Genomic DNA, 14,054 nt, shown 5'->3' on the forward strand with positions numbered 1-14,054 from the left:
CTCAAAATCGTCCCAAGGCTCATCCTATAATTACTACCCAAGTTAAAAAATTTCTTCGTTAACTAATAAATTTAAGATCTTTATATTCATTAATCTGAAACTATTATTTGTCTGCTCGTTTATCGGGTTCATATGTTATTGAAATATTTGAATACGGATACGAATGCCACGTGAAGTTAGAGAAGACATTGGATGCTATGTAGTGGCTGGTGGGTGAACATACCAAATTGTTTTACTTCTGCAAATAATAAACTTACGCTAATCATGTGCTGCTGCCGTTTCGGCAAATGATCGTGTCTGCTTGTAGTAGCATGACTGGCGTAACTCGTTTCATTTTGGTGGCTTGCTCTTGTTTTCCATCTTCCTTTTGGATTTTATGCATCCGATTCGTTCAGTTCTTCGGTTAGAGGTGGGAAACGGGAAACTGGGGTATCTTTACTCTTTACTGGTTACTGGTGGATTCTCTCTGCCCTTTTGTGTTACTGTCCCACCTTGCTGTCAGGCTGTACTTGTTGGAGGAGCGAGGATCTCATATTTCCTTTGAGAACTCTTACGACTCTTCGTCCTTCCGGGGATTCCTAGAAGCCCAGATTGCTGCTTTTGGTATCCGCTTTTCCTATGAACGGGTTTCCCCCTTATTTCCTTCCATTGTACTCGTTTTCTTTGTCTTTGCACTCAATTCTTCTGGGCACCGTAGAAATCAATCTTGATTGACCTCGGGGTTTTCTTACTACTATTTGTCATTCCTGCGCGAGGTTTTCCTGCTTCAGTTGTGGGCATCGCGCACTCAAATTTCCCCTCCTGTTGTCACTTTCTTCTTCTTTATCTTTACTCCTTTTGCATCTTCAACGTCGTTATTCGTTTCTCTCAAACATCCACCAAATTGCATTTTGTTTCTCTAAAATTTGTGTGAGTTTGTCTTAGATAAATATCAATTTAAGTTCTGTTTGTCTTGATATTCCTACCTCCTTCTCCAATGTCACAAGGCTATGCTATTGAGCTTTACTTCGATCCTGCCCTCGAGAACCAGGTCTTGAAAGCCTGGAATGTCCTTGCTCGCCGCCAAATCAGTACCCAGCTCATAGAAATGGAATCCCGACCCCACATCAGACTCCTCTCCAACCACCAGCTCGACCCACAGAAATTGCAGAATGTCATAAAAAGTTTCGCTTCTAGACAGGAACCTCTTCCTCTAACTTTTTCCTCTATTGGAAGTTTTCCCTCTGACGCTAACGTTCTCTTTCTTTCCCCTACCCCTTCGGTATCCCTCCTACAGTTTCAATTACAACTGTGCGATGCACTGAAGAAGGAGGGCGTAGATATAGGGGAAGAGTACCGGCCAGATTTGTGGTTTCCTCACTGTTCTGTAGCACAAGAGGTTCCCAGGAACCGAATGGCGGAGGCGTTCAGTATTTTGCGTGATTTGAAGCTTCCAGTTAGCGGTTATGTTATGGACATCGGATTGGTGGAGTTTTCGCCTGTACGTGAGCTCTATTCGTTTCCTCTGGGCAATATACCAGAAGCTTGAGGTAGATTGATGATTAGTGGACTTTTTTAGTTTTTTTTGTTGTATTATCAATAGGTTGTGGGTCTAATGAATTAGCTACTTAGGGCAGGATGACTTTGTGGCATCATCTGTTTTATGATTATCCATTTGGGATTTGTTAAAAGAACAAGGGAAACATATGCTGGGATAGAGTGGATTAGGATTCTGTTTCTCTCAAGTTTTACTCAGACAGATGACTAATCTTAATTTCTTGCTCTGGCTTTGCTCATGCTTATTCAGTAATGTGAAATATACCTTTGTCATTCATGAAAGACATATGGGTTGCAGAGACATTTTGTCTATGAGTAAAATGTTGACCTGGGCACCTCTATTTAGTTTTCTATATGCACTGAATAGCTGTTAACTGAAATTATGCTCGAGATGTTAAGCACCAAGCAGCATAATGGTTTTTGTTGCACCATAATTTTAAGGAATGGTTTAAGAGTGGGCATTCTTGGATAGTTCATGCCTTGTTCATTTACCATGCTAGTGATCCTCATGATTCATTTTGGTTGTGTGGAATCTGAAAGTTCTCAAGAGCCCCTGCTTGTAGGATATTATGGGGCGTGTGTTTGTATTCTACTGCCAAGAAAGTAACCAGTTGTGTCAAAAACTCCCAACCCTAATCCGACACTAACCTACACACTAGAAATGGATAAGGTCATGGGAATCACTTAAAAATTTACAACCTAGTTAATTAGTGACTTGTCAGCATGAACCATATATGCCACACAACTTCCCAGTCTTGCAGTCTTCTATCTTTTTAAGTAATTATCTGTATAACCTTGAATGGAAACATCCATTGTTAACATCTTATATGAAGTAATGTTTTTTTAGTTCTCAACATATTTGTTATGTTCTTTATAAGAAATCATGTTTATTAAGTTTCTTATCTAGTGTCCCTAAACCCAACTCTGTTGGTGACAGAAGGGATTAGACTTCCTGGATTAGTTATTTGGCCTTAAGCTATGTTTTTTTGTTTTTCATAAAGTTATTTTCTGTAGCCGCCTTCTTTGTGTAATTTTCTCTTTTTGTGTTCCTTGCCTTCCCCCTCAGTTGGTGAGGGTTGCAGTCTGTTATTTTCCCCTCTTTCAACAAAATCTCTGTCTCACTCTTGGTAAAAGAAAAAAAAAAGGAACGAATCACACTGCTATAGTCAATTTGTATGTAATTTGCTTCTTGGCTTACTTTACATCTGGTAATGCTCAGGATGCCTTCTCCGTAGAAGGCCTCTGTCATTTCATAATTCATTTGATAAGGCTGCCCACTTCAGGTTGCTTCTGAGTTTGCCCCTTAAATTATGCATTTTTTCTTCAGTTGGAAAACTCATAGTATTTGATGGTTTCTTTGCCAAAAACACAGGAGGCAAATGGGCCACTAGATACGCTCCTCTTCTACTTCTCTGACTTGGTTGAGACATCTTAAAACAAGCTACAGGCAATTAGGATTACTGCCTTAATTGCAATGATCATGCTCCTTTGCTTATGGATGTCCAAACTGCATGATGAGTGAACTTATTAGCTTGAAAGAAAGAAAAGAAATATAACAGGGAGGAAAATTTCTCACAGAAAATTTCTTACACTGTTTTGCATGGTTTATTTTATCCTGGTATGTAAACATTTCTTTCTTTGCTCGCTATGGCAATAGCAATAAGCATTCTGCTCAAAAAATATGTTAGTAGTATTCTGCATTCAAAGGGCAACCCATAGAGTTCTGGTGGGGGAACACTTTTTGAATTAACAGATTAGTGTCAATGTGTTTTTAGAGGGATTTGTAAAAGAAACAATTCAAGGCCTTCTCACTGACAAATTATAAGTGTATATCAAGTCATTTATTGACACAGCTGTGAAACCTAGCACAACTCGTACTGAACCAAAGTTCATCACTTTGCTCATGGTTTGCTGTATGAGACCATATGAAACTTTGTTTGTGTAGCTCTTATCCAAAAGAGCTTTCCAATTCCCTCAGGGGATACATCCTGTATAAAACAGTATGATTTTTTCCATGTGTTACTGGAAGGAGATGATCAATACTGTGCAGCCTTAGTTGAAATATCCTGAACAAAATGTGCTTCTTCTCCCCAGTACTTATTTTTCCCCCAAGTTGTAAGTTGTTCAATCTTATGTTCTTGTAGTTCGCGAAAGCTTAAATTTTTTTTTGTGTTAAGATTACAATGAGATTTAGTTGCTAACACTTAGAATTAGATTAATGAACAGGTAATAATCAGAACCAGCGAGGGCTGGTTACCCTTAATCCTTAGTCTCCCATTTCATTCAAAGACGGTAATCGTTGTTTTGTTACTTGTTGATTAACCACTAAAGACTAACCCATCCTCTAGCATTTACTACAATCAATGGGTCACAAATCTCCTTTAACCTAGCTTAAAATAGTTCTCCACCAAAGCCGAATTGGCCCTCGAAAGCTCGTCCGCACGGGTCAGGACGTTGTCTCTGAGCTTCTCAAGAGACATCTTGAACTCCTCGAGTTCATGCAACCCACGTCCACTGACAACGACCTCCCACGAGAACTCTTGGCCGTCTCCCTCTCTCCTGCAACACCTCTTTCTTCTTGTTCTCCGTCTCCACTTGCTCCATCAGATCACAACAATGTCGGCTGAGCTCCTGCGTTATGGGACCCAACTGGGGAATCTCTATCCGTCTCAGCCTTATGTCCACGGAGGAACCGTTCGATTACGGAGTCTACAGAAGGGTGGCCAAACGTGAAGATTTTTCCTGCTGGAGAGAAAACGATGATGTCAACCTGAGCGTAGCACAGAAGGGCAAAGTTCCGCAGCCTTCTTAAAGAGGCTGGAGCGACGTTTGGAGAAGCAGACTTGGCGGGCGTCCGGAGTCTCTATCATCTTTATGTCGATCTTCTGACGTCCCATATTCGGTTTTTTCACCATCTTCGAGAGCTGAACAAACTGAAGCGAGATGAGACAGGAAACGGTCATTAACGACCGCCGGGCTCTGATACCATGTCTGTCATCGTCGTTTACATCTCCCAAAATTCTCAGCTTGTCTGAAACGGTCATTAACGACCGCCGGCCCGGCACCCGCCTCGCTCGAGCCTGGTCAGCGAAACCAGTGCAGGACAAGATTCCTGTTCAAGAACTCTTGTACCGAAGCTCGTCTCACGTATACCGCCGCTCGCCGCCACGGCAGATACGTATCTCTTTAAGAATGAGATTTTTCCGATTCTCGTTGCTAATTTCGGAAAAATTCTCTGCCAAAACTCGCTGTCTGGAAAGTTGCCTTCCGAAGACGTTGCTGTTCAGTCGCGGGGAAGATGATACTGTTGCCGTATGCGAGGAAGATGATATTGTTGCCGTATGCGGGGAAGATGATATTGTTGCCGTCCAGAATCCGAAAAAAAAAAATTGAACAGCCGCTCTGTTCCGCGCCGAGAAGAAGAAAATGCTCAAGCTGCTGCTGCGTTAAACACGAGATCCATTGCTATTTTCGGAAACTCCTCTGCTGCTGCTTCTCTGAGATCTCCTGCCGTGATTGTCGTCTGAGATCTCCCGCTCTGTTCGGACGCCAGCTCGAGGAAGAAGAGCGTCGACCCGGTTTTGTCCGCCGAGTTAACCCACAGCTTCCCGCCAGACTCATTCTCTCCGCTCATCCAGCGGGTCGGGCCAACTCGAACCGAGTCAACCAGTCCAGGTAAGCTCAGTGAGTCAGCTCAGTAGTCTTTAATCATTGCTTCAAAAACCTAGCTTCTATATTTTCATCATTGCTTTAAAGACCTAGCTTCTTATTGATGGAAAAAGTAATGAATGGGTTCTTCTTCTGATTCTTCTTTTGTACTGAAGGTTGCTTGTGGTTGTGTCTGGAGCTTGTCTTCTGAGTGCTCTCAGGCCACAAACACTGATTGAGTAATGACCTTCTTTTTCATATGGAAATTCCTGAACGAGCTTTAGATGTTTCTGTCCTAAATCGCATTGGAGATCATGACTTTCTCTGTACCTCGAAACTGCCAGTAAAATGTGAGTAAGCTTATGGTGAGAGAGTCCAGTAAGATGAAGAAGCTTATAAGAGTTATTAGAACATGTAGCTCGAAACTCGGTGTGCGACGATATATAAAAATGTATTATTTAATCAAGAACAACAGAAGACCAACGCTGAATCAAAGTTTTCGAATAGGGATGGAGGGAATGGCTACTTGACCAGATGAAATAGAATTAGAACTATTGTGAAAAACTGTAAAGAGTTGTTTGAGATTAAAATCTCACATTTCAGGTGTTAATAGTACCTGGTATGATCGACTCAAACTTGCTACCAAATCAGTAATTAATGACTTGGGCGATTTCTTTCGTCCATTAATTTGTTTTCCCCGTAGGTTCTGCAATTATGAAATAGATTCGATCATCTGAGCTGATGGAGAAGGTAAATCTTGGCAAGAGATTTCTCCAGACGATGGGAAGCGCTCATCACATCGCACCCTCGGCCGCCCCTCTGCAGTGAAATTCAGTGCCGGACTGGCCCAAGTCCACTTTGATAAGCTCCCTGACCGTGAAAATTCAAGCAGAGTCTAGCTTTAATGATTGCCCGTAAATATTGGTTGTAAATGAGTGCACTACAAATTGGTAAAATGACAACCTTCTTTTAAATTACCAACACTGGTAAGTTTTCAGGTGTAGGTGGCTTTCGACACTCTTCTCAGTAGTTACTAATATTTCTTCCACGTACAAGCAGATCTCACTGTTTCCATGATTGATTTCTCTTTCCCTTCGCCACCTTCCTTGCATTTTCCCGACATTTATTTAAACAACTCTTCTGCGTCCGGACAAACGTCACCCATTTTTCTATGCGTTTATCTTAATAAAATACTTGGACTTCAGGCTTCTGAATTGCGGCGTCAATGCAGCGATTTCTTAGAGGTTTCTGAGTTTTTAAGTATCAGCTGCTGTCGGGGTGGGATTTTCAGGGGATATGTGTCTGTATTTTCATGGATTTCTATGTTGATTGACTGTGTAGGCTTGTAGCTGTCTGTTGGAACATTGTTTGTCTTATTATTATTATTTTTTTGTGGCAGTAGCATATATACTGCCAATTTATCTTCGATTGAGCACTACTACTCCTGAAAGGTGCCTCTTTAGTCAAATTGGATTAGGTTGCCTCTTTATTCTTGTTTAAGTTTGCTTTCCTGTTTTTGTGGTTTTGTGAATTTTCGTTTTCCAGGACGATTTATGGGTTTCTTCTGCGAAAAGCCCTTCTAATTGTGTTAATTTGCATCTTTAATTTTGGCAGTCCGCAGATTTGTGTTGAATGTATTTGGTTGTTTCTTCCTTTGCTTTGCTTCTCTCTGCCTCGTGAATCTGCTTGTAGCGTGAACAATTGTGAACAGTCCTTAATCCTATGAAATTTGGTTTCATGTGTTTTATTTTGTTGGTAGAGTGGTAACCGTCCTGCATGAAGAAGAGTATGCTGCTCCACAACCTAAGTACTCTTTAATTCTTTCTTGTTCAATTTATTAGGTTACTTTGGATCTTTGAATAATTTTGTTCCGTACCGCGTTAGAGTGTTACACTTGACATGTTGTGGATGCTGCATTTTGATTTTCTGTCAAGCGAACAATTCGCTTGTTCTGCTGGATTTTTAAGTCCCGTTCCTGCTTGGAGAATTCTGCTTCTCTGTGCTGGAAATACGGCGAAGGCCTTTTATTTATGAGCTACAGAAGAGGATGCTCCATTCCACTTGATTTGCTCACCCATGTAAGTTTCAATTTGCAGAACTTTTGACTTTATTTGGCTTGACTATTGTCTTGCCTTTGATGACCTCGGGACGAATATGTGGTAATTGGCTGTAGTCAAAAGGTTTTTTCAACAGTCCTGAGCTGGTTGAGAGATTTGTTACTTTCTTCCCCAACTATGGGTGGTAAACTAACAAAGCATTTTGGATGCAACCGTTATCCACATAACCATGGATCATCATCATCATTTAGTGTTCCATCTTACTCTCCCTATCCTGATTACGGTGAGCCTGATGTGAGAAGCAAATTACAGAATCGATATTCAAGAATATCTGACAACTACAACTCACTAGAACAGGTACTATTATTTTTTCATACGATCTCCTAAATCACTCTGTTAATTTCATAAGTTTGTCGTACTTCGATACATCTATATTGTGCCTATCATATTGGCTTGTACCATGGCTTGGACAAGCATCTAAACTTTGCTAAACAGTATCGATGTCATAAAAACAAAGTAGTTTGAGAATATGTTATAGGTTACTTCATGTCACTTTTGTCAGGTAACAGAGGCTCTCTCACATGCTGGTTTGGAATCTTCCAATCTCCTTGTGGGTATTGATTTCACCAAGAGCAATGAGTGGACAGGTAGACATGTTTTTAATGCTAAGGTGCTTTGAGTACATCAAAAAGTTAAAAAGAATTGAATAGAATTCACCTGTTATTTAGCATAAGTTCTTTTGTATATATTATGGACAATTATTTTGCAACTATGTTTTCTTACTGGATATCTATCTACCTTGGACCTAGACAGAGTATGAAGTATTTGCAGTGTATCATTCGCAGTTTGCTAATCTTGCTTTGCATTGATGACGGGTTCACCTATCTGAACATTGTTATCTTCCTCTGGTGGAATTTTAAATCTTAGGTTTTGTTTTTGAATGCTGAATTCCTATGCATTATGATAATGTTTCTGTTGTTAGGCATTCGATCTTTCAACCGTCAAAGTTTGCATCACATTGGAGATACTCCAAATCCTTATGAGCAGGCGATATCCATAATTGGGAGAACCCTGTCTGCATTTGATGAAGATAACCTTATTCCCTGTTTTGGGTTTGGAGATGGTTAGTAGAATACGCATTCCTCAAACTCAATGTGTTAAGGTCAGTGTCACTTCCTGTGAACACTTGAAACTTACCCTTTTTGTTTCTGCTGTTTTGAAGCATCTACTCATGATCAAGATGTTTTCAGCTTTTATTCTGATGAAAGATTGTGTAACGGTTTTGAGGAAGCACTAAGTCGGTACAGAGACATAGTCCCTCATCTGAAGCTAGCTGGTTAGTGTGTTTGTTCTGTATTTTGTTTTCGTCATTTCTTGAATCTGATGCACAATGTGGCTTTCATCTCCCTCTCAGGACCAACATCATTTGCTCCTATAATTGAAACAGCTATTGGTATTGTGGACCGCAGTGGTGGCCAGTACCATGTTCTTTTGATAATTGCAGATGGACAGGTTAATGGTTACTTTTACATATTTTTAATTTACAGTGGAAATGGATCTAGATTATGAGACTTTTTTTATCCAGTTTTTCTACTTCATTGAGAACTCCAAAAAGTTATATCAGCTGTTCTTGTGGTTTATTCACTTCTTTCAATTCAAATATTTCTTTCTCTTCATAGCGAATAGTAAACCTGATTATCTTAACACTGATTCTACTTAAAGGTGACACGAAGTGTTGACACAGAACATGGTCATCTAAGCCCACAAGAGCAGGATACGATAAATGCAATTGTCAAAGCAAGGTGACCAACCCCACGCAGCTTCGTGCACAATAAGAGTATCATTTGATTATCTGAGGTGTCTGACGATAGTTCTTGTTTGTTGTAGCGAGCACCCGTTGTCAATTGTTTTGGTCGGTGTCGGTGATGGTCCATGGGATATGATGAAACAATTCGATGACAATATACCTGCCCGAGCATTTGATAATTTCCAGGTTATGAATCAAAATTTGGATGTTGGCTGTATATATGTCACTAGTGTGGGACTGGTTAATAACTTTCTTGTGTGCAGTTTGTGAATTTCACTGAAATTATGGCCAGAAATATTCTTCCCTTCAAGAAGGAAACAGAGTTTTCTCTCGCAGCATTGATGGAAATACCATCTCAGTACAAAGCAACAATTGATCTACAGCTTTTGGGGTACTACTATTAGGAGTTTGGCATTTCAATGGCTGAAGTTTCTAAAAATTTGTGCCACTTGGGGATTAAATTCAGTCTTTGATTCAATTTTTGCAGTCGAAGAAAGGGGATTCAGGGAAGGGTTTCTCTCCCCCCACCAATCAATAAGATGAATTCAGCATATTCCAGTTCAAACTTCTCAAGATCTAGTACCTCTGAAATAAATCCTGGCATTTATAGTGTTCAATCTACTCCTTCACATGAAAATGCTTCTTCACATAGCAATCAGGTATTGAGTTAACAATTTGGTACGGTAATAGTTTCGTTGTTTATTTGGTGTTAAAAAATATGGATAGGGCTGTCAACAGGTAAAGTATGACGGACAGCTAGGTGACATGCACATCTTTAAGGAGGCATGGGAGTCAATGCCTGCCCTTCTCGTTTTTCATCTCAGATTATCCTCTTTACTTCACTTGTTCTCTACACAAAAATAAAAGACACAGGCCTCCATGTTTGTATACTCTAGGACGAGTTCCTTTTGTCTGTGGAAATGAGAATCTTGTATAATTTATTTGATGGTCCTTTTCAACAGACATGTCCGGTGTGCCTCTGGAGTAACAAGGATCTTGCATTTGGGTGTGGACATCAGGTAAGTTTACCAGATAAAAATGCTCTGTTCTAGATTCTCTGATTGCTAACTTTGCTAATGACAAACAGACATGCTATGAATGTGGGAAAGAGATGCAGCTTTGTCCCATATGTCGAAACCACATAACCACAAGGATACGCCTTTATTAATCTCCCAGGGGCCGGCCACCGGCAGGGCAGTTTGATGGCACCTTATCCAATTCCTTCAGGATACTGAAGGTAATGCTCGGGATCGCTTGCTATTTTCAGATGTTCCACGCACCACCGTGCTGGCTTATTTGTGAAGAATTACTTTTCTTAGGATGTTATGGCATTTGGCTTACTCCATCTTGGTGTAGTTTCTAATAGTTTGTATCTTTTCCCTGTAGTTTTCTGTACATTCTTATTTCAATAAGTGTGCAGCACAAGCCGTATCCTCTTCCTCTACCCTTTACGTCAATTGTGCACGTTGCTTTCTTTGCTGCTTTTTCGTGCTTTCTTATTTTGCTCATGAGCAATAAGAAATTTATTTTACTATCTTCTTTTCATTTTTTTTTGACAATTAAAAAAGTTTCTATGGCTAATTGACACAAAAACACTTTTTTTTTTTCCAAAAGCATCTTAATAACAGTAACACACTCTAACCTGGATCTTAAATAAGTTCTTCATAGACTACTCTCACTGTAGATTCTGGTCTGACATTAACACACCATTAATTTGAGTTAACAAGAGACTCTCGACTGAGTTATTTCATTACAACAGTGCTTGTCTTGTTCAAATTTACATATAACAATCAAGCTTTGTGGAGTATGATGTAAGGGGTCACTCGTTGATATTGATCGAGACTTGACTTTGTGACTCGACCAAGATTCATACTAAAGTCTTCATCTATATAAGCTCAGATGAATAAAAATCCAAACTGAGACAGGTACATGGAACACTTGAAGCCAAAAAAAAGGAAAGAACACTGGAACAAATGCTCAACGCTTTGTTTATTTCAAATATTTTATTTGGACATGGTTCATTAACAGGAAACGAAGTAGAAAGTCCAGCAATGCAGCTGGAATTATTTTAGGGAAGGATGTAGCCTTCTGACAGCCTCTGCTCCACGACTCGTCCATGAGCTTCAGAGAACATACACAAGGAATCTTAGTTGCAACAGATCATAGTGCATAGAATCAAAGGCCTCGTCACCCACTTGCAACAGGGACAAGCTGTAAGAAGTAAAGGAAGAGTGAATTAACTTGAAGAAATATGACAGGTTTCCCAACTGAGAAAGAAATTATACTTCAAAAAGAGTGTCATTTCATTTTAAATGTGGAATTCGGTTAGGAATATCACCTTGAGGATGAACAGCATTAGCAGCAGCATTCACAGCAACTGCTTCAGTCAGCTCAGAAAGGATCACCAGTAAGATGAAGGCAAAAAAAACAAGCATAAGATTCGGACGCATCATCTTCGCTACTCTTTTTTCTTTTCAGGACAGAAGATGGAATTGAACTGATCCCCTTCATCCACATTTATAGGTGAAAATTCGACAGAAACTGAATTGTATATTTTATTCAGACTGTCGGCCGTGGTAGCCATACTTGGACGTTGAAGTTTGAAAATCCTCTCCCTGGGATCTCATATATTTGACTTCGTCGACGCGAATCTTTTATTTAGAGTCTTGGACATGGCTTAGCCTTCAACTTGTGCCGCATGCAACAAAAGAAGAAAAACACTAGTTGAGATTTTTCTCGAGATTCATTTATCCAGAACGAATGTCATAACAAGCAAAACAAAAGAAAAAAACTAGTTGAGTTTTTTCTCCAGATTCATTTATCCAGAACGAATCTCATAGACCGTGTCCTGACTAGATGTAATATCATTACGGGTGACCACTTGATAAGTCAATTTTTAAAGCTATAGATCTCACTTCTCTTGTGGAGCTCAGTTAGGTAGCAATTGGTTCACTCTTGGTAGTGCTGCTAGGTGGTTTCCTTGGCCTTCTCTTGTTCTTGTCAGAGCTAGGTGGTTCCTGTCCACTTGAGTTAGGTTCCGTCCTCCCTTGGTCTACTGATGGGTTAGGTATTTGGCTTTTCGTACCTTAAAATGCTAGTCTTTTCGGATTGTATTGGCTAGTTATCTGACTAAAAACTCTAAAGTTAAACGAGTCTGGGCGAAAGTAGTCCCAGGATGGGTGGCCTCCTAGGAAGTTGTTAGGCGTTTGACACGGTATCGGAGTTGGGCACCATGTTCCGCGTTCGAATCCCGTGGGGAGCGATAAGGAGTGGGAATGGTGGTGTCAGAGCTAGGTGGTTCCGATCCACCTGGGTTAAGTTCTATCTGCCCCTGGTCCAATGATGGGTTAGATATTTGGCTTTCCGCACCTTAAAAACGGTTAGTCTTTTCGGGTTGTATTGGCTAGGTATCTGACTTAGAACTCCGAAGTTAAGCGAGTCTGGGCAAGATTAGTCCCAGGATGGGTGACCTCCTGGGAAGTTGTTAGGCGTTTGACATGGTATCAGAGCTGGGCACCACGTTCCGCATTCGAATCCCGTAGGGACCGATAAGGAGTGGGAACGGTGGTGTCAAAGCTAGGTGGTTCCGGTCCACCTGGGTTAAGTTCCATCCGCCCCTGGTCCACTGATGAGTTAGGTATTTGGCTTTTCGCACCTTAAAAACGATTAGTTTTTTCGGGTTGTATTAGCTAGGTAGCTGACTTAGAACTCCAAAGTTAAGCGAGTCAAGGCAAGATTAGTTCCAGGATGGGTGACCTCCTAAGAAGTTGTTAGGGCTAGTCTTTTCGAGTTGTATTGGCTAGGTATTTGACTCAGAACTCCTAAGTTAAGCGAGCCTGGATGAGAGTAGTCCCAGGATGGGTGACCTCCTGGGAAGTTGCTAGGCGTTTGACATGGTATCAAAGCTGGGCACCATGGGTGTCAGAGCTAGGTGGTTCCATCTACCTGGTCCACTAATGGGTTAGGTACTTGACTTTCCGCAACTTAAACGATTAGTCTTTTCGGGTTGTATTGGCTCCAAAGTTAAGTGAGTCTAAGCAAGAGTACTCCTAGGATGGGTGACCTCCTGGGAAGTTGTTAGGCGTTTGACAATTCTCAACTAGTGCAACTCTTTCTTTCCTTCTTGCTAATGATGAAGGATCATCTTCATCAATCTCTATTGATTTTGGAGTTCTTAATTGGTTATGGTACATTGAAACCTACATTCCCACTAATACTTGGGGGTTACTTTCTGCTTTTTCTACTCCATCCACAACTTCCACATACTTATCATTGCTTTCTTGACAATGTCTCATCCATGCATTGCACTTTCATTCTGATCAACCCCATTGTTTCTTCAATCCCTTTCGTTCTTTCATTCATGTGCTCATACAATTCTTTTGCTACAATATCTTCTCTTTTTTAGCTTTTTTGTCTTTCTCCTTCAAATACATTTGAGACCAAGTAGGTTTTCACAAATCCATATTCTCTCTTTGTTTTGAAGTCATCAATCTCCACTCCTTGACCTTTTAAGAAGGGTCACTAGTTCATATTGATCGAGACTTGTGACTCGAACAAGATTCATTAATCTAAACTCAGATCAATAAAAAATCTGAACTGAGACAGGTATTCATATTTTCGTTCTATGACAGAAATTTACGATTTCCCACATGAAGGGAAAGTGCATTTGGTCCATCTAGTTGAATTGGCAATATTTTGTATCACCGAGGGCTGAAGTAATGGGGGTTTATATCTGCAATGGCTTCAGTAGCATCTTCTTGAAGAAGAAAAAAAAAAAAAAACAGGAAAGAACACTGGAACAAATGCTCAGAGCATTATTTATTTCAAATATTTTATTTCGACATGGTTATTATCAGAAACAAAGTTGAAAGTCCAACACTGCGGGTGAAATTGACTTAAAGAAGCAAGTAACCTTCTGAGGGCCTCTGCTCCACGACTCCTCAGTTTACCTTCTCGGAAGGAATCTTAGTTGCAACAGATCATAGTGCATAGAATCAAAGGCCTCG

General features: G+C 40.4%; 2 protein-coding genes across 6 annotated transcripts; both read left to right on the forward strand.

Moving 5' to 3' along the window:
* Positions 1-341: 341 nt before the first annotated feature.
* Positions 342-7,332, forward strand: LOC137937762 (uncharacterized). 2 transcript variants are annotated; one of them, XM_068782919.1, is made up of 2 exons: positions 342-1,529; positions 7,281-7,332. In XM_068782919.1, exon 1 carries the CDS (start codon positions 977-979, stop codon positions 1,526-1,528), a length of 552 nt encoding a protein of 183 aa, XP_068639020.1. In that variant the 5' UTR covers positions 342-976; the 3' UTR covers position 1,529; positions 7,281-7,332. The 2 variants fall into 2 exon arrangements, with proteins under 2 accessions (XP_068639020.1, XP_068639021.1); XM_068782920.1 differs by lacking the exon at positions 7,281-7,332 and adding an exon at positions 2,909-3,145.
* LOC137937759 (E3 ubiquitin-protein ligase RGLG2-like) lies at positions 6,234-10,505 on the forward strand. Of its 4 annotated transcripts, XR_011109652.1 has the most exons (13): positions 6,234-7,262; positions 7,365-7,598; positions 7,804-7,888; positions 8,224-8,364; positions 8,464-8,577; positions 8,656-8,753; positions 8,964-9,043; positions 9,129-9,234; positions 9,312-9,439; positions 9,536-9,707; positions 10,011-10,067; positions 10,136-10,285; positions 10,435-10,505. XR_011109652.1 is itself a non-coding variant. In XM_068782915.1 (12 exons), exons 2-12 carry the CDS (start codon positions 7,419-7,421, stop codon positions 10,214-10,216), a joined length of 1,242 nt encoding a protein of 413 aa, XP_068639016.1. In that variant the 5' UTR covers positions 6,234-7,262; positions 7,358-7,418; the 3' UTR covers positions 10,217-10,505. The 4 variants fall into 4 exon arrangements, 3 of the variants coding, with proteins under 3 accessions (XP_068639016.1, XP_068639015.1, XP_068639018.1); XM_068782915.1 differs by having other exon boundaries at positions 7,358-7,598; positions 10,136-10,505; XM_068782914.1 differs by having other exon boundaries at positions 10,136-10,505.
* The last annotated feature ends 3,549 nt before the right edge of the window (positions 10,506-14,054 follow it).

This window comes from Aristolochia californica, unplaced genomic scaffold, assembly GCF_029961685.1.
Source record: "Aristolochia californica isolate CCGP_79_NKW_82.1479 unplaced genomic scaffold, dmAriCali1.0.hap1 SCAF_7, whole genome shotgun sequence".
NCBI lineage: Eukaryota > Viridiplantae > Streptophyta > Magnoliopsida > Piperales > Aristolochiaceae > Aristolochia > Aristolochia californica.

What these genes read in the sequence shown, in the direction of transcription:
- LOC137937759 (XM_068782914.1), top strand. Translation starts at nt 7,215, where the DNA reads ATGAGCTACAGAAGAGGATGCTCCATTCCACTTGATTTGCTCACCCAT. An exon ending in TGATAATTGCAGATGGACAG is followed by an intron (nt 8,754 to 8,963) that starts GTTAATGGTTAC and finishes TTCTACTTAAAG; the next exon opens with GTGACACGAAGTGTTGACAC. An exon ending in CTTCTTCACATAGCAATCAG is followed by an intron (nt 9,708 to 10,010) that starts GTATTGAGTTAA and finishes CCTTTTCAACAG; the next exon opens with ACATGTCCGGTGTGCCTCTG.
- LOC137937762 (XM_068782919.1), top strand. Translation starts at nt 977, where the DNA reads ATGTCACAAGGCTATGCTATTGAGCTTTACTTCGATCCTGCCCTCGAG.